This window comes from Chelonoidis abingdonii, chromosome 22 (genome assembly GCF_003597395.2).
Source record: "Chelonoidis abingdonii isolate Lonesome George chromosome 22, CheloAbing_2.0, whole genome shotgun sequence".
NCBI classification, from domain to species: Eukaryota; Metazoa; Chordata; order Testudines; family Testudinidae; genus Chelonoidis; species Chelonoidis abingdonii.
Genome location: NC_133790.1, coordinates 16,312,609 through 16,340,085, shown reverse-complemented (window position 1 = coordinate 16,340,085; position 27,477 = coordinate 16,312,609). Strand labels below are relative to the sequence as shown.

Genomic DNA, 27,477 nt, shown 5'->3' with positions numbered 1-27,477 from the left:
TTTTCTGCAAACATTTAATCAGTCAAACTTCCCTGGAAGAAAAGCTCATCAAAAGTTTAATTTTAAGCTTCAGCGTTCACTCGGAGGAAACTGTGAATTGTATAATTGGTTATAAAAGTCACAATTCACACTGATGTTTAGCTACGTTTAAGTTCAGGGTACTGAAACAATACTCCTTTGCTTCACTAATCATCCCAGCACACCCACTGCAAATATTCACAATGGAGAAGAAACTCATCTCTTTGCCAAGGCCAGCACAATGTTTTACGTGATTCATAAGCCTGCGTTAATGCTTTAAGTACCATGCAGCCCTCTGTATTCATATTAGCAAATGACCTGTAGTCCAAGAATTGGCTGCTGGACTATTTTGCAAATAATTGTGATGAGACAAGCTTGACATTGCTTTGCTTTGTTTGGATAATTCTCAGACCAGAAGAAGGAAGGAGATATTTATGGAATAAATTCTTTGCTATAAATTGTAGTGTGTACACATACAGCTCTAGTCTTTATGCTTTGCAGAAATTTTGCAAAAGAACTGTATTCTGATTTCCTCTGGGTCTGGAAATGGACAATGTCAGCTTCACCCCCGAAGGACCAAAGCTTTTATTGATGGCTGGCCAGATTTTCTTGCCAGGCTACTCAATTTAATCATTCGTAGCAAGAGAGCTATGGTGTTTGGTAATCACTCTGGGTTCCAAGTGCTCCCTTATTCAGTAATGCATTACCAATTGCCTGTGCATAACAGCAAGGCCAGCTTTAGGCCGATTCCCTGGAATTGGGCCCCGCACCTGCACCTAAAAGGGCCTCGCGTCTTAGGCGCTTTTTAATTTTTTTTTTACTTACCCGGCAGCAGTCCAGGTCTTCGGTGGCACTTCAGCGGCAGGGGTTCTTCACTCGCTCCGGGTCTTCCGTGGCACTGAATGACCCCCCTCCACTGAAATCCCACCGAAGACCTGGAGCGAGTGAAGGACCCCCCACCGCCGAAGTGCCACCAAAGACCCAGACTGCTGCCGGGTATTTGAATCGGGCCCCTCAGTTCCTAAAGCCGGCCCTGCATAACAGAACAGGGGCTGCTGCAGTGCCCATGCCCCAGACTTTGTCTGGGAAGTTAAACCATGTAAAGGTACAGTTCCCAATACCACAGGACCCTGAGTTTCTAAAATAGTCCTTTTGGTGGTAAAGACAGCAGACAAGGGTGGCATGTTGCCAGTTTCAGCAGCCAGCAAAGGGTGTTGTGTTTAATCACTAGATTAAATATTCCTTTTACTGGCTTTTCCTTTCAATACCTCAGAGCACGACGTGTTATAAAACAGTGCTACTAGTTAAACAAGTGTTGGCTGGCACCACTGAACCCTCTGGCTATGTAGATGGCAAAGTAAGCATTTGGCTGACAAGCATCCAATAGAGACTCCCAGGAAACCAAGCAGATAAAGCAGACTTGTCAACGAATGAGCAAAGGATTTGCCATGTGCATTGTGAAGAACCAAAGGGAAAAGGGGCACAATATACTTGCTAAGAGAGCCCCCGGCACTGGCTTCATTTCTTATGGTAGTTACTTACAAAACAAGTCTGTAGCAATTTCAATAGTATGTTAAGGGGTTAAAAGCTGTGGACCCAATCCTTCATTTATCTGGATAAGGGACCTCCACTGAGTGTTCAGTGGGGCTCCACAGAGAGGTCTTCACAGATTTGCTTGTAGGATAGGGGCCTGTCTCTTGAACTGCACAAATGCATTATACAAATTGGTCTTGATCTCACAAGTGCTTAGTAGTCCCTGATTTGGAACTTAAACATAGATGAAGTGCTGTCTTAAATAGGGATGCTTTCCTGAATCACAATGTCATAGTGCTTACAAGCAGGAGCAATATTATGAAGGTAAATTGGATTGCTCTTGGTGGTGGTAAGCACAATGCCTGGTAGTAAGTGTAATCAAGACTGGACTCAGAGTTTGAGATTAAAATATTTAAGACTATTTTCTCCATTTCTTTGTGTATTCAGCTACTTGAAAATAATGCCACATTTTCAATCAACTATATTCATGCTCTTTTGTTAAACTAAACCCTGTTTCATGCTGTCATTGATGCACATGGAAGGCTCTCCATCTTTATGGCTCAGGTTAAGTTTCATTTGCCTTTGTGCTGAAGTGACCTTTCAGTCAGGTTTCTAAGAACAGGATGTAGTACAGCCAGGTAGATTTAAAGCTTTGTACTTATTTTAATGCATCAGGATGGCCAGGGGAGAGGTGTTTTTACACTATGATTTTTAAGGATTTAATTATTTTAGTGTTTTTGCAAGGTTACACCCCTAGAGACAATTTGGCGACGGTTAGGCTGCCATGCACTGACATCAGCACAGCCTATCGTGCTAACCGATATTGTCTCATTGTTTCCTTGTGCTCTCCATCAGTCTGTGTGTTTTTTTGTCTTGTCCTTAGACTATAAGCTCTTTGGAGCATGGACTGGCTTTGTTCTGTATTTGCACAGTGCCCAGCACAATGGCATCCTTCCTGGTCCATGACTGGGGCTCTGAGGTGATACAGTAATATAAACAACAAAAGCTGGAGACTGCAGTGCTACCTACAGACACTGCAGCACTGCCCGTGTCTGCTTCCTCAGCTGACCCTGCTAATGCGCATGAACATGGCTGGGGGAGAGGCTAGTTCTCTCTCTGTCCCCTCTGAAGTCTGCCAACAAAAGTGCCAGTTAATCTTCACTCCGAAAACCTCTTTGGGGAGGAGAAAGGAAAGATTAGTAGAGTTCATACATGTGCACAAATGGCTAAGCTCTGCTCAGTGAGCCTGCTCTTCCGTGAAGGCATTCTGATGATCACAAACCAGTGTATTGAAAAAGTTTGCACTGGGTAGCAAAACTAGTCTTGTGATGTCCCAGAACCCTCTGTTTTGATGGACTGTCATGTATTTTAAATCTTAAATGGGCATAATCCCCCCACATTCCTTGTTAGTCCAAGATGTAATATTCATGAGTCTCTGCTGTTAAAGCCGGGGTTCTCAAACTGGCGTCAGGACCTTAGGAGGTCACGAGGTTATTATATGGGGGGTCGCGAGCTGTCAGTCTCCATTCCAAACCCCCCTTTGCCTCCAACATTTATAATAGTGTTAAATATATTTTTAATTCATCGGGGGGGTCACACTCAGTGGCTTGCTAAGTACAAAAGTTTGAGAACCTTGTCTTAAAGACAGACAATGGAATTGTTTAGAGTGGAACGATAACGTGCTTTCAGTTTAACATTTCTTCCATTCAAATATCTGCTTACAGATTTAGCTTGCTGACTTGACATCAATGATGTCTTCAGCTTAATGGCATAGATCAATAAATAGCATGTTACGCCATGGCCCTGTTTTTATAGCTTTCCAGCATTATTAGAAAGCAGGGTTATTTCAGTTAACATACTGCTCAGATAGAACAGTTACTAAAAGTGAAAGGACCAACATCCACAGTGAAGGATATTGTATAGTAAATTGAGATGTTAACACCAGTGTATCAGGGTGGCTTCCTTAGAAAGCAAGGGTTTCCCATTACAGTTTTGATTTGCAGTTACTGTCTACGCCCATCATTTTCCTGGAGTTGTGTCCATCAATTATATTTTTAGACAGACATCCATGTTTAACACTATAGTGGTCCAATTAAAACTTATTTTAGGACTGATGTTCTCTCCGTATGTGTGGGAGACTCCCATAACTCCAAGCAAAAAGGACCCAAATGGGTCCTATGCACTGTGAGGCCGTTGGTCACCAAGGCTAATGCTTTGCTATCTGGTTGCCTAAACCAGGACTCTTTGCTCCACATGATAGCACCTAAATAAGTGGCCTGATTTTCAGGTCAAACTTACATGCTGCCAAGTTTTTCATTTTTCCCAGTGCTATCCCTTATCTGAATCCTAAAAGTAAAGTCAGGCAAATTATGGCCTTGGGTTTTGCAAATATGAAATAGGATTGCAACTTTGCAGCTGAAAAATACCTGCCATGAGTAGTTTTGTAAACTTTGTGATTTGTGAAAGATCAGCAACGTTAAATATCTCATTGTTTGAAGGATTTTTGCTTGTTTAGACTGGAGTGTTGGCCGAAAATAATTTATAGACTCCCTTTCCACAGGGCAAGAGGATGGGGGTGGGAAGGGACACAAAAGATTAAGTGGATAAATAACAGTTCCCTTTATTTCAATCTGGCATTGGTATATGTTCCATGCATCTGCTCCATGCTCTAGCTAGAACCCAGCTCCCAAGATGGCAAGTTTTCAGCTTGCTCCTGGACTTACTTCTCATTTCATTCCTCACCCTGATTGTGTTTCACTTCCATTGTGCACAAACAGAATCCTAACTAGCTTTGTCGTCCATTTCCACTGGATTTCATGGATTTGCACGGCTGGTAGATGCTGGATCATATTCTGCCTTTGTTGACCTTCACAGCCGCTTATGCCCAACTGGGAGCTTCTCTGAAACGTCTGGTAAATAGTGAGAAATTCCAAAAACACATTTCCTACACAGACAAGGGTATTTGCAAATGCACTTTAGGTAGGGGAAGGGCCCTTGGCGCACAGTGCCATAAAATGCTGGTCAGAGGAACTAGAAAGTTGAATGGGGGGAATGAGGGGGAGTCTTCAGTCAAAAGTTAGAGGAAGTAGCCATTGAGGGAGCAGTAGCATTCCTGACTGATGAGAGCACAAATAAGTGACCAACTGCAGTGAGGTGAACTGTAGAACACTATCACTTGGAGAAATTTTACCCAAAATATAAATAGCTGTTTTATGCCCTGTACCAACAAGCAAACTTTTACATCTATAAGATTACTCCTGAGGGAATTTTGGGCCAAAAAAAAAATTTTTTTTCACACAATATTTTAAAATTCTGCAAATTTTATTTTTCAATAAATAAATGTGGAGGCTCCAGCATGGCAGTAGGGAGCTCAGGCCACTGGCTGCACAGAGGTGGGAGATCACCCTGCAGCCCCCTTCCCCCAGGACTTGGCAGTGAGGCTGCTCCTGACCTTGACACAGTGAAAGGGCTGGGACTGCCCAAGAAACACCCTGGCGCCCTGCCCTCCACACCAGGCACACCAAGTATGCTCAGGCATGCTCAGATTGGCAGGATCCAAGTGTGGAGGGGCTTAGTGTGGGGGGATTCAGTTGTGGAGTGAGAGAATTCTGTGTGGGGCAATCTGGGTATGGGTGGCTCAGCAGGGGGGCTGAGTGCTGGGGGAGTGGGAATGTGAGTGCAGCTGGTTGAGGCTCAGTGGGGTGGGGGTCCTGGTGCAGGGGACTTATCCAGGTATGGAGGTGGGGGTCTTGTCAGGGTAGAGGTTCAAGTGTGGGAGGCTCAGCAGAGGGTGATCTGGGTGCAGGAGTAGGAGTCCAGATGCAGGGGTTTGGGGCTCAGAAGGGGGGTGATTTTTCTGCAGGGAGGCAAAGAAATCTGCAGGGGACATGAATTCTGCCTACACAGTGGCACAGAATACCCCCAGGAGTACATCTAGCAGACTTCTGATCTGTCATCCCGAAAACATTTGGGTGAAGCCAACACCCTCCCACCGAGGGTCTGTAATCCAGGCAGCTCTAACCAACTCTTGCTTGAAATATTTACTTTGCTTCCTAATAGAATCTGACATACTGCAAAAGATCATTGATTCAACTAATTCAGTTTCTTGACTCCACTGGACGCAGAAGGAGAAGATATTAAAAAAAACCCTAATGGCTCTTACCATGCTATACTGTAATATGGGGGAAATTTCTTCCTGTATCCAGCTGGAGTTTAACTTATGCCATGAACCATGAGGAATGGTAGCCATTGGGCCCAGTTCTCCACTGTTTTGCAATTTATTCAGTCCTTCACACCTGCGTGAAATGGGTATAAAAAGCCACCAACAGTGTAAGTGGAGAAAGCCAATGTGGCAGCAGTTTATGGTTGTTTTGCACAGGGTAGTGGAGAATCTGGCCCCTTATTTTTATCATTGCTAGCTTCAGTGCAGATGCTATTCTTATTCCTCTAATGTTTAATCTGATTTTTAAATAACCTACTAAATTGTGAAATAGATAAAATACAGCAAGCAAAATGCATTTCCTGGGAAGCAAGCTTTCTATCTGAGCGCCTTGGGAGCTTCTTTTAATATCTGCAATTGCGCCATTATCATTATCATCATTATTATCATCCCTGATTACAGCTTTGCTGTGGGCAGATGAGGTGCCATAAAGTATTTAATATTCTATTGAAAAGAATGCAATATTCTCCACTTACATAGCACATTTCATCTGGGGTAAAAAGCAGTTTACAAACTTTCACAATACACCTCTACCTCGATATAACGCGACTCGATATAACACAAATTTGGATATAACATGCTAAAGCAGTGCTCTGGGGGGCTGAGGCTGCGCACACCAGTGGATCAAAGCAAGTTCGATATAATGCGGTTTCACCTATAACACGGTAAGATTTTTGGCTCCCTAGGACAGCGTTGTATTGAGGTAGAGGTGTACTCTGAGGTAGACAAGCACTGTCCTGAATGAGGAAACAAGAGTCAGAGGATGTGAGTTGCCTACAACAGTGGTAAAATATGAAGGAGAGTCTTTGGTCCTCTATCCTAATTCCTAGTCCCTAGCTAAACATTAGAAAAATTATCAAATAAAGCTAAACTGCTAAAAACTCTGCATAAGTCAGTTTGTGTCCCTGTGTTATGGGTTTGCACTGCTCTAAACAGATCAATGTTAGAGTTAGTTACACTAGTGCAATTTTTCTAATTATTGAGTGCTGGACTGATATACCCTTACTCACATGCACTACTACTCAGGTAGTTCCACTGAAGTTAATGGGACCAGTGATAAATGACTGCCTAAAATGTGACACTTTAGAACTGGAAGATAACGCAACACACATACTGTACAGTGTGGCTGCCTTTCACTGAAGACTTAGAAAAAGCCTCTCATGGAAAGAGCGAGAGCTGGCCTTTTTTATCCTCATTAAAATGTCCAAGTGATAAGAAAAAAGAAAAGGGTCCTTCACCTATTGGACATCCTTTGAAAATTGACCAAAAAATGCAATAAAGCTGCTATTGAAGAAGACTGGCCCGGATAGTTGCTATTTATCCCTCTCCTCTGCAAATCTTTTACTGTTCTTTTGATTCAAGTCTTGACAAGGAGCCTGATTCTGATCTTGCACAGAGTTTCCATCCTGTAACTCCACTGATTTCAATGGAATTATTCCTGATTTACACTTGTGTAAGACCAGATGCCAGGGCAAGCAATTGTCCATGTACAGCATTGCTTGCATGTAAAGCAAGATGTAAATATTACACAGGCAAATTATGCACGATAGCTTTTTTTTAAAAAAATAGTGAGTTTGCTGGCTGGACAAAACTATGCCATTAAATTAGAGATTATAAACTACTTCTATAAATTTCTTGCTTATTACCAGGTCTATATATCAGTCTGCAAATCCACCATTCATAGTTTAGGCCCATTTAAGTCAGTGGAAGTCTTCAGGGAAGTAACCTACACATATACACAAAAGTTTGCAGAACTGATGTCTTAGAGCAGTCTGTTTGCCTGAAAGTTACTTGTAACATTTTAAGATTAATTTAAATCCTGTTTAATCTCTGCAAGAACTGGGTCCTGTTGTCCAATTATACTAACAATTCATAAAGTTCTATTGATCAGTGAAAGTATTCCATTGCATTTACAATTCATTTAATCAGAGGATCTCCAAGTATTTTGAAAAGAAAGCTTCACAACCCCAGATAGCAGATTTAATTTTACATGTGTGTAAAATGAGGTGCAGAGAGGGTGTCACTTAAACTCACATAGAATAGGTAGGTAGCGAAGGATCCTCTGATAGACTACATTTCCTCAGCTGACCATAACAAGTTGCTCTTTATTTAAAGTGTGCATGTGGAAGCAGTTGCTCTTTTGGAATTCAGGTGTATGCATTTGAGCTGACTATTAATTTCATACTTTTTTAATCTTTGAAAACTTAGCTTAATTAGACTTTCATTTCTTTCTCCCCTTCTCCAAGTGCTCTTTTTTACGGTTTCCTTTCCCAAGAGATGGTTTCAATTTCCCTACATTACTATGCCCAACTCCAGAAAGGAATGTCCTATCATTCTCCCTCAGTTCCTTTCTCCTGAAAGGGAATCTCCAAGCTTGCCTTTTAAGGAGAATTTAATGTGTTCTTCCTACTCCTATCTTACACCTTATGAATATAAGTTACAGATTTGTATCTGCACTTTTCAGCAGTCATTTAAAGGACTGACATGAGAGAGGAAAGACTTGGAGCTGTTCATGCTACATATTATGATTATAAGCAGCAATAGGAACCTATGTGAACAAATGGAATGTTATGTATTTCAAAATAGAGGACAGGAATGTGCTGCTTTTCTCTTGCAGCGTGTGTGTATGTCTGAAGGATACATTTTCTGCAGTTAACATTAATGGGAGTCGTGGCTAAAATCTGCAAATTTCAGCTGCATATCTATCCCCTAAGCATTTCTGTAGATGCCAGACTTCCACTGAAGCTGGCTATAGGGAAAACAAGATATCCCACGGTTGTAGAAAAATTCCAGTGTCGTCCAAAGCACATTTGTCTGTGGTATAAGATTTTTCAGAAAATATGAATGGATTTTTCATTCAGAAAACCCAGGATAGCTATTAATCATATCCCACTGTGACATCTCTTGTAAAGCTGCAGTTTAAATAAAATAAATTTTCCTTTCAGACCTAAAGGCAAAACCTCTTGATCCAACGCTGTCATTTGTAAAGAATTAAATTAAGTCAAGAAGCAACAAGCGAACCTCAACCAAATTCAGGGATTGGCAGTTTTCTAAAGGATTTAAGCAGTGACCTAACTGCTCCCATTGAAGTCAATGGTAAAACTCCACATGCTCTGGTGGTGAGTACCAGTATGAAACACACTAAAATTTGGGTCGTCCGCCCGCAAATCCGCTGCCCACAACATTGACCTGGAAGTTTCCTAACAGAGTAAATCATGAGCTATCTGATATTTCTAATTCTAGTCCTGAATGTGAATTTGGAAGTTATAATGCTGAGCTGAACATTCCTTTAATCATCTGCGTTTGGTTCTAGGAAATGGGTGTGAGTTTCAGCAGGAAGTTTGGTTTTTTTCCCTTTTCTCCCCTGAATTGGTTTCCCATTCCTCATCGTTAACAGCTGGTGGACAGTGCTGTGGTGACAGTTTGCATAACTTTCTCCGTCTGTAATGTATCTGCCAAAGGTCCCATTTGGTTTGGGACTGCACCAGGTTTTGCTAGTCCAGCCTGGGAAATTGTGATTCTGCCTGATGTTCCAGGATTAGGGCAGTATTGCCGACGGGCCCAGGAGGCTTGTAGTGCTGCCGCTGTTAGAGCACAATTGCACCTCTCCTGACAACACAGTGACCCTTTCAAAAATCCACAGGCCTATCCTGCATGTTCAGATATGGTGGTGAATGTGATTAACAACCTACCTGACCGATCAAATAATGGATTCAAAGGACAATCTCCACTAGCCATTTTAGAGTATGTTTACACTTTGTGCTGGGAGGAGTGACTCCCAGTTCATGCTGCCTCTGATCAAGCTAGCACACTACAAATAGAGTGTAGCCCCAGGAGTACAAGCAGCAGGATATGCTAGCTGCCCTAAATACATTCCTAGTGTCTTGCATGGGTGTGTACTCAGGGCAGCTAGCCCTTCACGCTGCAACAACTACACTCAATTTTTAATGCACTGGCTTGATCAGAGCTAGCACGTGTATGTCTCTTCATGCTGGGAATTACACCTTCAGCTCAAAGTGTAGACGGACCCTCAGTCTATATCCAGGTTTCCCAACTTGTAGCTTACTGTAGTACAGGGGTTCTCAAACTAGGGGTCAGGACCCCTCAAGGGGTCGCAAGGTTATTACACAGGGGGGTTTGCGAGCTGTCAGCCTTCACCCCAAACCTCACTTTTCCTCCAGCATTTATAATGGTGTTAAATATGTCAAAAAGTGGTTTTAATTTATAAGGGGGGGGGGTTGGACGCAGAGGCTTGCTGTGTGAAAGGGGTCACCAGTACAAAAGTTTGAAAACTACTGCTATAGTATATAAGTAAGCTATTAGCCTGATCTATGGTGCTTTTATTTATATTTTGCAAGATAATAGAGTGGGGGTAGGAGATACTGTATACAAATAAAACAATTACACTTCTCTCCTGCCACCTAGCGCCATCATGGAGATCCTCACATTGCCACACTACAAAGTGTCATTGGCAAGGTGCAAAATCACATGTGCCATATGGAATCCCATTCCTGTTCATTTTAATTAGGATTGTATCATCTCTTAGGGCATTATCTGGGACAAGTAGTTTCATTTTCAGACTGCCAGAAATTATACCTCTCCAAGTGTAACAAAACAAGTACAAGAGAACTCCCTTTTTGTTTGATTACAGTGACAAGTATTTGAACCTCAGATAACACAGCTCAGCATAATAATTTTTACTGTTAAAATATCCATTCCCGTTTCACCAAAGGAAGGATTGAAGATCTCGTCACTCCTCACTGCAGATCAGGCAGCTTTTCTTTTAAACAAGGATTTTTATTTGAGGAAAGAAAGTGACATGATTTCAACTCCAAGAAAAGATGCTCCTAGGAGCTCATCCTGTCTCTGTTGCATGGGCAGACAGAGACTACAGTTATTGGCGTGCAGGCATGGAAAGCTTGGGGCCCACAGCTCTGTTGCTGGGGTTAAAAAAAAGAAACACAAACTAGGCCAGGGGCAGCATTTCTTTAATAATTTGAGACCCTACTCTGAGTACCAACTTCCACCTCAGTGCCCCATGTGAGCTTTGCTTAATAAGCGTCCTTAAACACAGGTCCTGTTAGTAGCAGCTATAAGTCTGCTGCACATCTCATGTCTGGCTCTGAGCCTCAGACTTCTCCCAGCAAATGTGCTGGAAGCTGCATGCATGCCTGAAGTCAATCAAGAACACCATTTTGTCTAATAACCGAGCCTGTTGCAACAGTAGCATGGGACTCTTTTGCAGCAGGAAAAGGTTTATGCAGGAACTGAATGAGTTAGTGCAGCGACTAGGTGACAGGAGATGGTGACAAAGCACAAGCAAAGATTTAGCAAAGAAAGTAGTTTAGAGAGTCCCCGAGAGGCCAAAGGAAAGGGGAAAGTTAAGAGTTTTGGGAAGAGAATAAAGGAGACAGGCTCCTAGTGGAGAATTGCACTTTGCCTGCCAAACATAGGCAGTTCTGATATTGCCACTGTCCAGGCACCTCCCTTTCCCAAAACTCTACAGAAAGGGACAGGGAAAGTAGCTGGCTGAAGATCAAGTTAGGAAGGAAATTAGGATAATAAGGACCAAAAAAAGAAGCAGCAGCTAGTTTCAGCTAAGATTTTCCTGCATCTTATAATGTGAATGTATTGAATTGTGTAACATTTTCACTGCTGTAAATAGCTTTGCTTACTGTTTTCTTTAGTATTGAAACCTTGGTTTTCTTCAACTCTCTCATGAGTTAGGAAGAACAGATTGTAATTTGCTGGCTTGTGTATGTCTCACTGCCCTCTAGTGGATGGAATAGGAATTGCTTTACAGTGTCTCTGTAACACCTATAATGATAACACACAATAATTTTCTTTTAGCTCAGCTGCCTGGGCTTTTGAAGTAGGAGGACCTGGGTTCTATCCCTGATGTCACTGTGAAGTTCCCCCTTCTCTCGCTGTAGTCTGCATCTACACTCCGGAGTTATAGCGGCATAGCTACAGAATCATATCTATGCCTCTATTGTGCCTGTAGTATAGACGTGGCCTCATAAACCTGCAAAGAGTCTTTAAGCACTAAAGCACACACTAGGAGCAGCGTCTCTTTCCCACACAAGCCTATTACTATGCCGATAAGGGATCTCAGATAGCAGCACTTATGCAGCTTAATACTGCTGAGATCAGGTATTACTTTCCAGACCGGAAAAACAATTTCTGAGGAATCAGTAAGAAACCTTATTCTCATTTAGTTAAATATTTCGTGAAGACATCGCTCAAGCAGGGGCTCCCTGGAAACTTTTCACACAGTGTGCACAACTTTACCACACTAACTTTAACTTACCAGGATGTCAACACACACTTTATCTTACGTTAGGCAAACCTTACTCATGTCCACCCCTCCAGGGCTCTCTGCTCCCCTACTCCTGGCTGGCTCCCCCATACAGGCACTCATTGTAGCTGTACTTTTAGCAGGTCATGAGGCTGTTGCTGGGTGAGTCTTGTGGGCAGAGCCAAGGAGATACAGGCTGCGGGAAGAGGGGTGAGGCCAGACGGGCCACTATGGGGAGCACCAGTGTAGGAGCCAGTCCCAGGCAGCGGCAAGGAGGAGCAGCACTGGCCACCTCCTGCCTTCTTGCAGTGGGGGAGTTGGAGGTGGCAGCAGAGCCAAAATTGAACCAAACCTGAGCCCCATCCCCTGAAGCTCAGGTTGTGCCATCCTCCTACCCCTGAATTGAGCCCTACATTGCCTATGCCATAATCAGGCCCTGCCAGTGGTACGCACTGTGCATGCAACTGCAGGCACCACTGCATACTAGTCAAGAAAAAACTTAAAATGCCCCTATGCTCTTGCAAGGCTTTTTTCCCTCTGTATCTAAAGCCACTGCATATTACCAAAACAAAACAAAAACTTGTGGTTGAGTGTACCAGTCTCATCTCCCTGCCCATACTCACTGGGAGCTACCTAAGCTAGACAATGAGAGATGCCAGTTAGAGGGATGTATCCTAATGGAGATAGGTGGCTAAGCCTAAAAGCAGGCTGCAGGGAGGCACCTATCTCTGCTTGCCATCCACAAGTGGGGAAGATGGGCACTGGGCTGTCTAGGTCACATGCAAGGCTTAAAGTAACAGGAGCCTGCTCTCCCTTATATCCTTTAGCCTAGTTGGTAGGATACTCCCCTAGGAGTTGAGAGACCACCTAGCTCAAATCCCTCCTTCTTCTGAGGGAGAAATAGATTTGAACAGGTACCTGCTATGTCTCAGAGTGCTCTAACCACTAGGCTTTAGAGTCATTCTAGCTCTTTCACTTGCCCAGTTAATATTTAATTATTCAATTCAAGTGAAACAACATCAACAGGAGGGAGTGAAGGAACCACATATCAGAATATTCTATAGACTAATGGTTAGGGCATGCACCTGACAGGTGGCCCATTCTTGTTCAAATCTCTTCTTCCCTCCAGAAGGAGGAGGAGGAAGTTGACCTGGGAAACCTCCCCCATCCTGGGCTCATTCCCTATCCATGAGGCTAAAGGGAGGTTCCCCCTGACAGTTTTGTGTGAACTTGTTTGGAGGGACCTGATCTGGTAGGCAGTCTCTGAGCACACCTACCAGATCAACCCCCTTCTCCCATGTGACTTAGACAGCCAAACCCCTATCTTTCCTGGTTTGGGAATCACTTGGGGGCTTAGGAGATAGGTGTCTGGATACCTATTATGAGGCAGCGGCAGCACCCATGCTCAGGCAGGAGGTAGGGACACAGGCACCTAGAGTGAAGCTGCAGTGCACATGACATAAACTTAGGTGCCAAGTGAGTTTAGGTGCCTGTAGGATTAAGTAGCAGGCAGGCTAGAGTTTGGTGAATCACAATGGTGCCTAAAAACAGGACTTAGGTACTTAAGTACCTTCATAAATCATACCAATTTTCCTTACCTTAGAGAGGGACTCAAGCCGTAGTACAGGGCACATTCTACACACTAAAAGAATGGGAGTAAGGAAGTCTGCTTACTAGTTGCCTTGTCACAGGGCATGCTGGGAATGGGGAGGAGTCCAGGGCCAGCTTCAGCTTCTCAGTTAGTGTCAGAGAAAGTGGTGTATGTGAGTGATAGCTTCTGGGTTTTCAGTCAGCTGACTGGAGGGGGTTGACGTTTTTTCAATGTTTATCAAATCTTGAAATTGGAATTGAAATTTGAATTATTTTTGTAAAAAATAGTAACTTTCTGACTGGGTAAAGAAATGGCTGAAATGTTTGATTTTCAAAATGTAGGGAAAGGAGGGAGCCAATTTTTTTCTTAACCTACAAAATATAATTAAAACTGATATATAGGTAAGGGCTTTCTTATTTGTAAATACCTAGGATTCATTTTAAGGGAAACTTTAGGGCAGTAGGGGGGGCTAGATTGTATGTAAGTCTGCATGTGTCCTCTGGTGCAATAAACCTCTCCATATTTAAACAATGCTCTAGCTTTGTTCTCTCTTATCCTATCAGTCTGAAAGAGGTAGGGTATTCTGACTAACACCTGTGACCTGGTGATGGTATCTGTTATACTAAATGCACTCATGATAGATTTATATTTTCAAGAAAAAAATCCAAAGGAGCAATACTGGCTGCTGTTCCTCTATTGGTACTTCAAAGCCAAATGGTTACAGGGGATTGCAGAATTTCTCTGAATCACCATGAACTTCTAAGAGGGTATTACACAAAGAATAGTAAAAAAAGTAATTCTATAAATATGGATATATAAAATGTGTCACTTGTATGCAGCAGCTATGTCAAGAATAGAATCCTGTTTTGTTTGATCTATTAGAAATCACAGCATGCAAAACATATTCATCATGTAGTGATGCAGAGTTAAGCTTTGTTTCACAGGTGGTGGTTATATCATAGCCTGTTGTACGTTATTCAGCCTATAAAGCAACTTTTCATGGCTGGCTGACCATTTTGATGTGTGGGACTTAATTCACTTTACTGGTAAAATGCTGCCAGGTCATCTCAGCAAACAAATTATTTTTTATAAGGCCTGGCAGTGGCTCAGTATTTGTTATATAAATGTTTTTATGTTTATAATGTTATATTTATATATATACACAGGTTTATTATTTTTAAAACATATATAAACTTGGGTCTTGTATTAATTCTCTTGGGAGCCTGGAAGCCTAGAACCAAAATCTATCCTTACTGCATTTGTGGTTTTCCCCTTGATTGTGTTATGGTAGCCTTGCTTATTGTTAATGAGCTGCTGATCTTAAAGGTCTCAAACTCAAAAAACCAGATTTACAGTTCAGATTATATCAATTCCAACACACATGCTTGCTCACATCTGTGTACTGAATCTAATTGTGACGTACCATGCAATTATCTCAGAAATGTGACCCAGATATGTGGAGAGATGGGACTAGACCCCTTTTCATTCTTCAGCTCCAAAAAATACTCCAATGCTCAAGTGAAACATGCACTCCTGTTGCTAGTAGTACTAATAGGTCATTTATCTGCTCTGTGAGCCAGCCATTCAAGGGCATTATTACTCACCCACTGATAAATAGAAAGCCAGTAGTTTCCTGCTGCAGTAGGTACTACAGAACACAAGATCACCCCACTGGGCTGTAATCCCAGCAACCTCTAATCAAGAGGAGATGAGTGAAGGATGGAGTAACTATCTTGCTTCTATCACTTCTGTAGCGGATCTGGCATTAATTTAATGATTCTAATATTTTGTAAGTTAGAAACAGGTGTTTGTAAGTCTTTTCCACATAGGTTCTTTGCAATGCTTAGAAAAAACTAGAGTATGTAATAGAAATGCCCACTGAGATGCTGTAAAGAATGTTCTGATCTCTTAGAGGCACCATTCTGGCAGGCTGGGTTATGATTAGTGTGACATGCTGGCTGCAGACAATGCAGTTAGGAGGATGGAAGGCGGATAATGCAGCCACCTGTATCGAGGACTCAGCTGCATTATGACTTGTCAATGCACACTGTCTCTTATGGATGTCATTTGCTGGTTTCTCATTTTGCTAGATTCCTATTATGCAATAATTCCTTGTGTGAATATTTGAGCTAAAACTGGCTGAAAATTGTTCTGAGAGTCCCTTCAGCTGTTGTAAAGCAGAAGTGGTGCCTAGCCATATCCAGACTGACTTGTAAAGGAACATGGTAAGGAAGCAGTTTCTTCTTCTTGTATCCCTGGGAATTTAGATCTATTATGGCACAAGGTGAGATCTCACTTATCTCCTGCTGCCCATTTTTCTCTATACCGACATGAATGTCTCTAGTACACAACTCCTCATTAGTTGTCCTAGGTGCTGAAAAATTGGACTTTGCTTCTGACTTTTGATCTCTTGTCAGAGCACAACACTGATAAAAAGTGGTATGTTTGCTTAGGAAGCCGGTCGTTTTGGAGTCTTTGGCCCAGGTCGACAAAGGCTTTTAGGCTCCTAACTTCCTTTGATTTCATAACCTCTTCCTGTTCACATCCCCTTTTAGCATTTGATTCTGCCCAGGTTTACAACAGAGATGGGGAGTTACGGAATTAGGGTTATATCCTCAAAAGTATTTAGGTGCCTCCATGTCTTTGAGGATCTGGGTCTTAACCCCCAGATTTGGAATTGAATGAGTGTTGTTTTTCCTATTTCATGTTGGTTACTTTCCTATAAACACAGCACACTGTGGCACAGATCAGTAATGTCTGAAGAGTGTGAGGGAGTGTTGCAGATCAACTCTGAGGTGCACTGGGAGAGCTGGGCTGGGAAGCGCTCAAAGTACTTCCTGCATTTTATCTAGTTCAAGTCAGTGCAAGGAGTCTCTCATCTTCATGAGTGGTAAATGTGCTGTTAAATGTTATAAAAGGTAATGAAGAGGACTGCACTGTATGCTTGGGCATTGCTATGTGAGTGTGAGACAATTCTTCTTGCCCAAAATGCAGAGAGTCTGCAGGTGGAATAAAAAGGAGATCTAGAAAGACAAACATTTTGCTCATAATTAATTTTGAAATGATCCCCCTCCACCCGCAAAGTACTTCAGTCAAATACTCCCCTAGTCTAACCTCAGTGAGAACTGCCAATGCCAACCATCTGGTTTTCGACTGGAAGACTCATTTGAAAAGGGACCCTGGCAGCTCCAGTCAGCACTGCTAAGGGAGGCTCCTTGCATGACCTAGCTTCGCCTGGCTCCCGGAAGCGGGTGACATGACTGGCTCTTAGGCTCAGGGATGGCCATGGGAGCTCCGCGTGCTGCCCCTGCTCAGAGTGCCAACTCTACAGCTCCTATTAGCCAGGACCACGGCCAATAGGAGTTGTGGGGCAGAGCCTGGGGTCACAGGCAATGCACAGAACCCCCTGGCTCCCCCACCTGGAAGTCAAACATGCTGGCCACTTCCAGGAGCTGCCTGAGGTAAGTGCCGCCCAGCTGGTGCCCACACCCTGACTCCCTTCCCGTCCCCCAAGTCCCTGTCCCAGCCCTGAGCCTTCTCCTTCACCCTAACTCCCTCCAGAAGCCCACATCCCCTCCTGCACTTCAACCCCCTGACCCAGACCATAGCCCCCTCCTACACCGCAAAACTCTCATCCCCAGCCCCGTCCCAGAGCCCACACCCCACAGTCAGAGCCTGCATCCTCTCCCACACCTCTGCCCCAGCCCTGATCCCTCTCCACCCCAAACCCATCAGCCCCATCCCCATCCCCAGCCCCAGCCCCATCCCAGAGCCCACATCTCCAGCTGGAGTCCTCACCCCCTCCCACACTCCAGCCCCAGCCTGGAGCTCCCTCCCACACCCTAAACATTTCATTTCTGGCCCCACCCTAGAGCCCACACCTCCAGCTGGAGTCCTCACCCCTCCCGCAACCCAATCCTCTGCCCCAGCCCAGTGAGAGTGAGTGAGGGTGGGGGAGCATGAGCGATGGAGGGAGGGTGGATGGGGGATGGAATGAGCAGGGGTGGGAGCTCAGGAAGGGGTCAAGGCAAGGGTGTTTGGTTTTGTACGATTAGAAAGCTGGCAACCCTTAACCTCACTGAAATGAATGGATTTATGGTAGGATTGAGTTTGATTTCCCCACAAGGGGCAGTTAATTGGTTTATAAGTGAATACTCTCTGCATGGTTCTATGTACCAGAGCTTGAGTACAGTTTGCATTCAAGGAGAAGCACAGCCCCAAGTGGGCTAAATCTTTCTCTATACAGGTGATTAGCTACAATCATCCCTAATGTCCACTCATAGACTGCAATGGAAGTGAATTTGCCCACTGAGTTCACAGGGATTACTCCTATCAGTTTGCCGGGTATGATCTGACCTTATAAGGAAAACGTTTGAATGTCACTTATTAGGGCCCTAGCCTTGCCTTGAGTTATGGGCTTTAAAGGGACAAACAGCACAAATGCACCAGAGTATTTGCTAATTTGCAAATATGCCCTTATTGTCCTCAGTTCCTGATTTTTCAAGGGTGCTATAGTTCTAAAGGGGCATTTCAAGAGCCAGACACAGAGTCAACGGATTTATGCCCAGTTTAGCTGGTAGTTCCCTGTGAGATGCTAAAGGACTATAGAGGGAAATATTTTAAAAAGATAAAGGAAGAAAGGAGCATTGGTTTCTGAATGACAGCTTTAGAGGTAAATTTATTATATATTTACAGAAACCATCTTGAGTAGAGAAATATACATCTGAAAAGCACTTAAGACTGTCTTCTCTTGCAAGAGCTTTAATCATGACATTATTTTAAATGCCAGTTAAGGCATGAGATTCATCCAGCCTGCAAAAAGCATGTGTAATCTGAAAAGTCATCCTCCTTTTCCACCCCAGCCTAAAGGCAGGCTGCCTGGTCTGTCTGCAGGTGTTTCATTACCCCATGGGCTGGTATAGCAGCCAATGCTCCTCTGCACCTGACCTCACATGGAGGATTTAGATCACTGGATATGTGGACTCAGTCCATTCCCCACTCCTCCGGGTCCATTTCTGTTTGACTGTGGGCAGCCCTAAGCTCTGTTCCAGGTTGCGTGGGAGGAGCTGGAGACTCCGATTCACTGCTGTTCCATCTGTGGCTTACCAGGCAGCCCCTATATGAAGCTGTAAATGGTGTGAACCTCCACTGCTTCACTTACAGATAGGAATTGTATCATGCTCCTGTGTTTGACTATGAAGGTCTGATTTATACATGTCATAGAACCTGAGTACACTATAAGCTTTCAGTGCTTGATAAAATTGAAAAGCTTCACTTTTTAAATGAATAAAGGGAAATACACTTTTACAGCACATTGTACACTTTTACACCAGCTGTGTCTAGAGTGCTTTACAAATATAGCAAAGGAAAGTCACTGCCCCCAAAGAGCTTACAAACTAAGGTGATTACCAGATGGAGTCAAGCAAGATTTTCTCCTCCTGCCTTAGTATTGCTCAGTCAGGTGCTTTATGATGGCTTTCAGCCTTCATTTGGAGTAAGTATGGTTCTCAACTGCTGAGGGGAAGGTACTGTCTGTTTTATCCTTTTGTTGTATAAGAGGCAATACAAATTTCAAAGTGAAAAGGATAGAGTGCACTCCTTACCTGTGATTGCTTGTTTATAGTCTAAATAGATTCTAGTTATTTCCATGTTTCAACCACATCAGCTCATATGGCAGTCATTGCTTTTCTCAGATAAACTCGGGGCTGACTATTTAAAAAGAGGAAGGAAGCAGGCTATAGAATTTTCAAGCAGCGGTGTGAAAAGCCTTTGAACATATTTTACTTGGTCATGGTGATATATAGCCCTGATAAGAATTTCCACCAAGTGGCATTATATCTCAAGTTGACTTTTTAATTGATTTGGCTCCTCTGATCTGTACTGTAGTAGACATGCACAACTAGCCTTTGGAATGAGTCCAGGGTGTAATGGAAAGTTCACTGAAACCCCATCAGCTCTTGTTAAACCTCAGTGAATTTCAACCCAGCACATTTCCTTTGAATAATTAAACGTAGTTAAGTTGGAGTTGGATTTGAACCTCTGGCTCACAACTATACTTCACAAGGAAAGAGATGATAAAAAACCCCTTTTGTGATGGATAACTGCACCTGGCAGTTCAAGGTGGATATTTTTGCAACACTTCTCACATTTCCAGGTTCAGAGTCCATTCTTCATCAGTTGCAATACTGAACTGGTAAATTCTCTAACTTGTACTTTTTCTGGCCCCAACCCCCTTTCTTATGTAACAGCCCAAGTGTTTTATACTCTGCATTTGTATCACCTTCCATCACTAATTTACTTCTTAGCAGTGGTATGTTACCAGGGTAGTTACTGTATTATGCTAACTCTTACAAATGAGGTACAGAGATTTGATAATTTATCAAAGTAAGCCTGGGAGAGCTGGAATAAAGCCTAGGTCTCCAGAGTCCTAGGCTTGTGCTTTTGACATGAGACCATATATTGTGTATGATGCTCAGACATACTCTTATCTCAAAAAAATTCCAGACACACCTTTTTATATAGATAGATAGATATAGGACTTTAGAGTTCCAGATGCTTGGCACCTTTGATTATCAGGTCCTATGTATTTAGATGTACAATAATCCCCCAATATCTTCAGCAGGGGCCAAAAATGGAAGATGGCTTCTTGTTGTCACTGTGTATCATCAGAAAACTGTTTCACCCATGACTTTGGGCAGGAAAACAGTGTATGAACTGAAAAATCCCTCCTGGACTCAGCTATGTAAGAGGTGCATCAGGTCTTCAGCACTTATGGCTAAGAAGGCTCTGTTGTGTTTCCCACCATGAGGTGCAGACTGTGCAGTACACATCAAACTTTTCCCAAACAGTTCTTGAACGCTCAGTCTTCCAAATGCTTTGCTCTGTTTAATAGCAGAGATGGGCCAGGCTTCCAAATTCAGATCCAGGTCTGAACTTTTCCAAAGTTTGTTTGGTTTGGTCTGGTCTGGTCTGGTCTGTCTCTAATACAGGTGCTACTAAAAGAAGGAAAGCAGTATGGATTAGTGGCTTGGCCGCTGGCCTGAGCATCAAGAGGCTTGAGTTCTGGTCCCAGCTCTGCTGCTGGCCTGCTATGTGACCAGAGGCAAATCCCTTCTCCTCTCTAGGTGTTCCCTTTCCTAACCTTTGTCTCATCTGTTTAGACTGTAAAAGATTGTTTGTACAATGCATAGTGTAATAAAGGTCCCAATCTTGGTTGGGGCTACAAGATGCTAGTGAAGTATGACTATATGTCAAACTATTTCCCAGATTCCAGTGATGTTTTACTTGCACAATTTTTTGGTCAAATACTGCCCCCAAGTAAATATTTGTTTTTAATGAAGAGAGTGTAGGAAAATAAACTCAGAATTTATCAAACAAGAACAGGCTGGTACAACTTAAGAAAACAGCTAATTGGAAGGTTTTCAATGAAGTTTATACCAGTGATTATCAAATTATGCTTTCTTGTTGGCCCATCTTATTATCTAATTAGGCTCTGCCTTGCTGAGCTGCTTATGTCTGCATGGCTGAACAGCACTGAGCCAATTACTTCACATTATTGTTGCATTGCCCTAATACTGTGTAAATGGATTTGAGTTAAAAGATATCCTCTCTCTGAACTGTAAACCAGCACCTTGTGTTTTGTACAGAAATTAATTTTTTCATTCCACCTGAGGAAAGGGGTGTGCTGAACTCTGATCAAACATTAGATACAGTTCAGTAGTCATAAGTAAACCTAGAAGATTCTGATTTGATTTGGATAAGCAGCTCAAAGCTTGGATGTTCGTCTGAACTTTTGGGGGCTCCCTGTGAAATTCTCCCCCTCCCATATTATCTTTTGGGAATTTTGAATTATTCCATTTTATCTATGTGTGTTTCGGTCCTACCCCCAGGGAGTGAGCAGTGCTAGCGGGTGTTACAGAGTGAGCCTGCCCTGCACTCAACCCCACAGCTTGAACCTAACCCGACCCTCACCTCACGGCGATGGCTCGTGTCCTGCAGGGCTAGGCCCAGCTCCCTGCTCTGGGCATTGCAACCTGGCATGCAGGGTCACAATGCCACTCATGTTTGGCCCAGCTGCCCCTCCATCATGATGATGGTGGGTCAGCCGGGCCAAACCAGAGTGGCACTGTGACCCTGCATGCCAGGTTGCAGCACCTGGAGTGAGGAGCCAGGCCAAGGACCATGGGACAGGAACCACAGGAGCTGCCTCTGCCAAGTGAGTTTGTCATTTTATATGTTGTTTTGCATTTTATTTCATTTGTCAAAAAAAAAAAAATCAGGCTTCTGCTTATCTTTCTGCTCCTCATGAAGCAGTGGAGGCTTCTTAAGACAGCATTCACCTGCTCTGGTTTCTGTTACCAGTAGCAAGGTTATTGTTGCAGGCTACTGTAAAACAGTTCTGAACCTACAACATCCAAGCACGCCTGAACTCTGAAGGAATTTGGATACAGATCTTACCTGCTTGTCTTGCTCTAAGTGCACCATAAAACAAAACCCTTCTCTAACATACCAGATAAATCATACATTCTTCCTCATCCAATCAGCCATTAAGAAAGAACAGCAATCACACACACCGCTTCTGCTCCTTCCCTCTTGCAAACCCTACCTGCTCCTTAAAAGCTTAGCAGAATACATTGGCCTTTCAGTGTGTCCTGAAGGTCAGCTGATTCATTCTGTGTCAGGTCCAGCTGGGAAGCAAATTCCGGAATCCTGGGTCCCACCCTGAGAAATACCCTGCAAGTAGTTGCCTCTTGTTAAAACCAGGAAATTGTCATCTCAGGTGTCTCTGCTGATCACTTGCTAAGATATCTCATCATCGGAGAGGAAGTCTGTCAGATCACTAGGTCTGAAATGATTTCCCCCCCCCCCCTTTTTTTTACTCAAATCTATCAAGACAAGAAGCCTGTCACACAACAGGCCAACCCAAAACCCTAATACAAGCCTCCTTAATTTTGGGGGGAAGGTTGGGTTTGGATTCAAGCTTTGTGGCTCAGACCCTTTTCCAGTACCTGTGTCTAATTAATTAGTTAATTATTATTATTATGTGTATGACCATACTGCCTAGGAGCACTAGTCATAGACTAGGACCCCTTTGTGTTAGAAGTTGTACAAACACAGACCAAAAAGACAGTTTCTGGCCTCCACTGTATCAAAGCTTATTCTGTCTTCCACATGATGACCATGGAATTAAACCCAGGTCTCCCACCTGCAAATACAGTGGATTCATATTAGGTTTCATTGTTTAAAAATATGTTTCTTTGATGTTCACTATGCTCCTTCATTTGTATTTTTTTGTCTTGATGTCCACAGGATTAAATAAAACTTTAATTTGGTATTGGAACAAATAACCTTTTTCAGTTATCTAAAAACAAGTGAACTGTAATTGTACGAGACAGATGAGTCCTACTTCTTAGCACCAAGTGAAGAGGATTGTCTGATGTTTAATTTAGTAAAGGAAGTCACTTGATAATGCTTAAGTGTGTCTGACACCTAGTAAGTTTTATTTGTTAATCTTTTTAACTTTTCATTTTATCATGACAGGGTTCTGAAAGCAAATAAGATAAATGAGATTAAATCTGTCATCCTGAATTACTCTGCAAGGAGTTATGTGCAGAATTGCTCTATGCCAAAGATGCATAATTATGCAGAAAATGCTGCCTGTGTAATTGTGTGCTTAGTTCACAGATTCATAACTATCTACAATATGTGCTTCTGCTTTGTACTGGCTCTAATTTTTGTAGTAAACAAAACGATTAAAGGGCTCTTCTCTTGGTGAATTTCTCCTTCTAGCACAGCTGAGGAAAAATAATAGCGGTAGTCTGCAGATTTCCTAGTTTGGGTTAGAGATCTAAATTAAACTTGGAACAGGGGGCTTATTGTGCCCTTTATTTCCAGTTAACTTGAATTTAAATGTTTACTGTTATATGAGGAATAGCTTCTGTAGGAGGTAGGGAGTCTTCGAGGCTGCAGTTGTGTCAGGTGGGACATATCTGATTGCTTTGTACCAAAACCATGTGAAGTAAAAAAAAATCTGGCATTGTCTCCCCTCACTTATCTTTTGCTTTTGCTTCACCTGCGTCTGACGAAGTGGGTATTCACCCATGAAAGCTCACGCTCCAAAACGTCTGTTAGTCTATAAGGTGCCACAGGATTCTCTGCTGCTTTTACAGATCCAGACTAACACGGCTACCCCTCTGATACTTGAAATATTCTGGACAGTAAGCAGATGGAGGTGGAGGAAGGCAGTTAACGCCACAAATGCATTTTTATTTGTGCCTTGGCCTAGACTTGAATCCAAGTCTCCAGAAGAGAAAGGCATCTCTCTTATGGAATCTGCACAAACATGACTGTGAACTTCCTCTCTTGGCATTAAAAGTGCAAGGTACCAAAAGTCATACTTGTTGCACAGAGTATTAGTAGCAAAAGAAACTTCCAAACTGCGTTTAAGGCTTCTGTTATTTTTTGCCTAAAAATGGGAGTGAAGGAAGAACAGTTAGAATGTGCTGTTTCTAGGGAATCCTTTGCCCATCAAACTGTACTTTTCATCTGATTTTTTTCCCCTGAAGTTCTCCTTCAAAGAGGCTGAGATTGTTGCATGAAAGTTTCAGAATACCTTTGGCTTCTTAAAAACATATCTTTACTGAGATTGGTTTTGGCTTGATCCCAGTTTCTGCTTTTACTTGTCATTCTAATTTACAGAGGAAAAACTCAGAAGCCCCTTTCATAAGATCTCATTTTACACAATATTTCATGCTACATAAAAATTCTGGAAGGAAAAAGTAGAAAGGAGGAAACCAGAGTCTGGCTAATATTTATGATGACTCCTTATACCCTTTATTTCAACTTCCGTGAAGTCTTTCAGTTGTGCTACTCATCCAGTAAATGAACAGCTTAGTTTGTGGTTATAGTTTTCCTAACGTTATGCTGTGGTTGTTGGGAATGTGACAAGGTAAATCACACACAAGAACTTTAACAGTTATCACATTAATCGTCCAAGGCAGTTTAACTCATTAAAAACCTGCTCTGTGTGGCCAATTATCTGTAAGAATGACTTTCCTGTCCTTTGGTTTGCTGACTTATCCCTTCCCTGCTTGACAAGTGAGGAGCAACTTCATAATCCTTAATTGCTGAGATGTCTTGTCTCATTCACTGGGGAAAATGGATTCATCAGTAGCTGGATGGAATAGAATTATAACAGCTTTAGAGAAGGAAGTTCCCTGAGCAAAGTTTATCCCATAGCGGCTTACTGCTGGGTTTCTTACACTTTCCTTTGAAGCATCTGGCCAAAGTCGGTAACAGGATATTGGTCTCTTCTAGCATGACAATTCTGCAGTCCAGTCCCAAACAAATCCAGCAAATATAGGCTGACTGAAGCAAAGAAAGGCGAATAGGCCTCTTTAGCTTAGTTGTTAGTAAAGAATCTTACAGGCACTCTGTGAAGTAAAATGGGGGACGCCTCGTACTGTTACAGTGGTTGGGGAGGGAAGGGGAGTGTAGGAGAATCTCTGTGTATTGCTCATTCACTAGCAGACGGAACATGCAAATGGCTCTGTCATTCTAATACTAGCCACAAGGGCCTCTTTAATGGTCTTTCTCCAAGGTCAACAGCACCATTCACAGCTGTTCAAAATGATATGTCTGGAACAGAACAATTTGAATTAGATTTGGGGAAAGGTTGGCTGCTTTATGAGTATTACAGTCTGGCTCAAACGTAGGTGTAAGTAACAGCCAAATATTGGTGATGATGAATGATATACACTAATGGGGGCAGGGCATTACGCTGCTGTGGGCATGGGGTAATGCCTGACTGTCAGGACTGGTACAGATTAAAGGTGCCCTGCCAGTTGTGAGGACTCAAACTTTTTGGTTCTATAATTTTTCTTACTTCTGTTTGCAAAATCCATGTGACTTTTTAATATGCTTTTTCTTTTTCATAGAATCATAGGACTGTCGGGCTAGAAGGGATCTTGAATGGGCACCTAGTCCAGTCTCCTGTGTTGAGCTAGACCTAGGCCATCCCTGGCTGGTGTTTGTCCAACCTGTTCTTAAAACCCTTCAATGATGGGGATTCCACAGCCTCCCTTGGAAGCCTATTCCAGAGCTTAACTAACCTTATGGCTTAACAGCCCTTAGCATATTAGAGGGGTAGTTGTGTTAGTCTGTAGCTACAAAAACAATGAGGAGTCCGGTGGCACCTTAAAGACTGACAGATTTATTTGGGCATAAGCTTTTGTGGGTAAAAAACCCCACTTCTTCAAATGCATGGACTTCATCAGATGCATGGTCCATGCATCTGAAGAAGTGGGGTTTTTTGCCCTAGAAAGCCTATGCCCAAATAAATCTGTTAGTCTTTAAGGTGCCACTGGACTCTTCGTTGTTTTTCTTAATATATTAGAAGACTGTTATCTTCTTTTCTCAAGACTAAACGTGCCCATTTTTATTAACCTTTCCTCATAGGTCAGGTTTTCTAAACCTTTTATCATTTTTGTTGCTTTCTTCTGGATTCGCTCAAATTTGTCCACATCTTTCTTGAAGTGTGATGACCAGAACGGAACACAATATTCCAACGGAAGCCTCTCTAGTGCTGAGTAGAGTGGGACAGTTACTTCACATCTCTTACATACGACACTCCTCTTAATACATCCCAGAGTGATTTTAGTCTTTTTTTGCAACTGCATCACATTGTTGACTCATATTTAATTTGTGATCCACTGTAAGCTCCAGATTCTTTTCAGCCAGTACTAATGCCTAGCCAGTTATTCCCCATATTGTAGTTGTGCATTGGATCTTTCCTCCCTAAGTATAGTACTTTGCACTTGTCTTTATTGAATTTCATCTTGTTGATTTCTGACCAATCTCTGATTATCAGGGTTGTTATGAATTCTAATCCTGTTTTCCAGAGTGCTTGCAACACGTCCCAGCTTGATGTCATCGGCAGCTGCACCGTACTGCTTTCTTCTTTGGTGGCAATTCAGCGGCAGGTCCCTCTGAGAAGGACCGAGGGACTCGCTGCTGAATTGCTGCTGAAGAGCCCGACATGCCGCCCCTTCCGCTTAGCTGCCCCAAGCACCTGCCTGCTGAGCTGGTGCCGGAGCTGGCCCTGCTTCCCTCATAGAAAGAGGTTTTGCAATGATTTCCAGGAGTGATATTTACAGACTTAAGGGCTCTCACTGGGGAGAACTGAGTAGGAAATAAAAGAGCTTGATGGAAATTATTTGTTTTCCTATTTGTACATCCTCTGGAGATTGAGAGATTCAGTTCTAATTAACATCAGTGGGAATCAGGAGTAACCCCAATTGAAGGCATAAAGTTATTCTGTTTTAGTGACTGAAAGCAGAATCTTTGCCACTGATTACAGAAGTTCCATGTCAGGGTGCAGCAGTGACACAAAAAGGAAAATGTGAAGTCATTTAAAAAAAAAAAAAAAGATTGCTTCATAACGCAAGAGCTCTACAAATAAACAATTCAGTCCTTTCTGCCCTATAGAACTATGCTGCTTTACAGAGGGCAGATAATATGCACTGTAGATCATTGAAACCAGCCGTAATAGTTGTTTCAACTCCTAGGTAACAAATTCAACCACTGTACGACCTGTGGGGGCTCGTAATGGTGCGTCTCTGCTTGCATGCTGTGAACAGGAAGCTGCTACTTGTTACATCATAAAACGTCCTCATCTGTAATTCTTTCTCTCTGCAGGTGCCCCTGGTTAACAAGAGCCATCTCCCCAGCCATCCCTGTGTACAATGGGCTCGTGTTCTTGTTCGTACTTGCAAACTTCAGCATGGCGACGTTCATGGACCCTGGAGTTTTTCCACGAGG

The 27,477-nt window shown here is 42.8% G+C and overlaps 1 protein-coding gene across 2 annotated transcripts in view; it reads left to right on the top strand.

Annotated features, from left to right (window-relative positions):
• ZDHHC8 (zDHHC palmitoyltransferase 8) overlaps positions 1-27,477 on the top strand; it is a 226,716-nt gene that overhangs the window by 112,371 nt on the left and 86,868 nt on the right. For both annotated transcript variants that reach the window (XM_032771161.2, XM_032771160.2), the window contains exon 2: positions 27,355-27,476. In XM_032771161.2, the coding sequence (XP_032627052.1) occupies positions 27,355-27,476 (122 nt within the window). The remainder of the gene's footprint in view (positions 1-27,354; position 27,477) is intronic.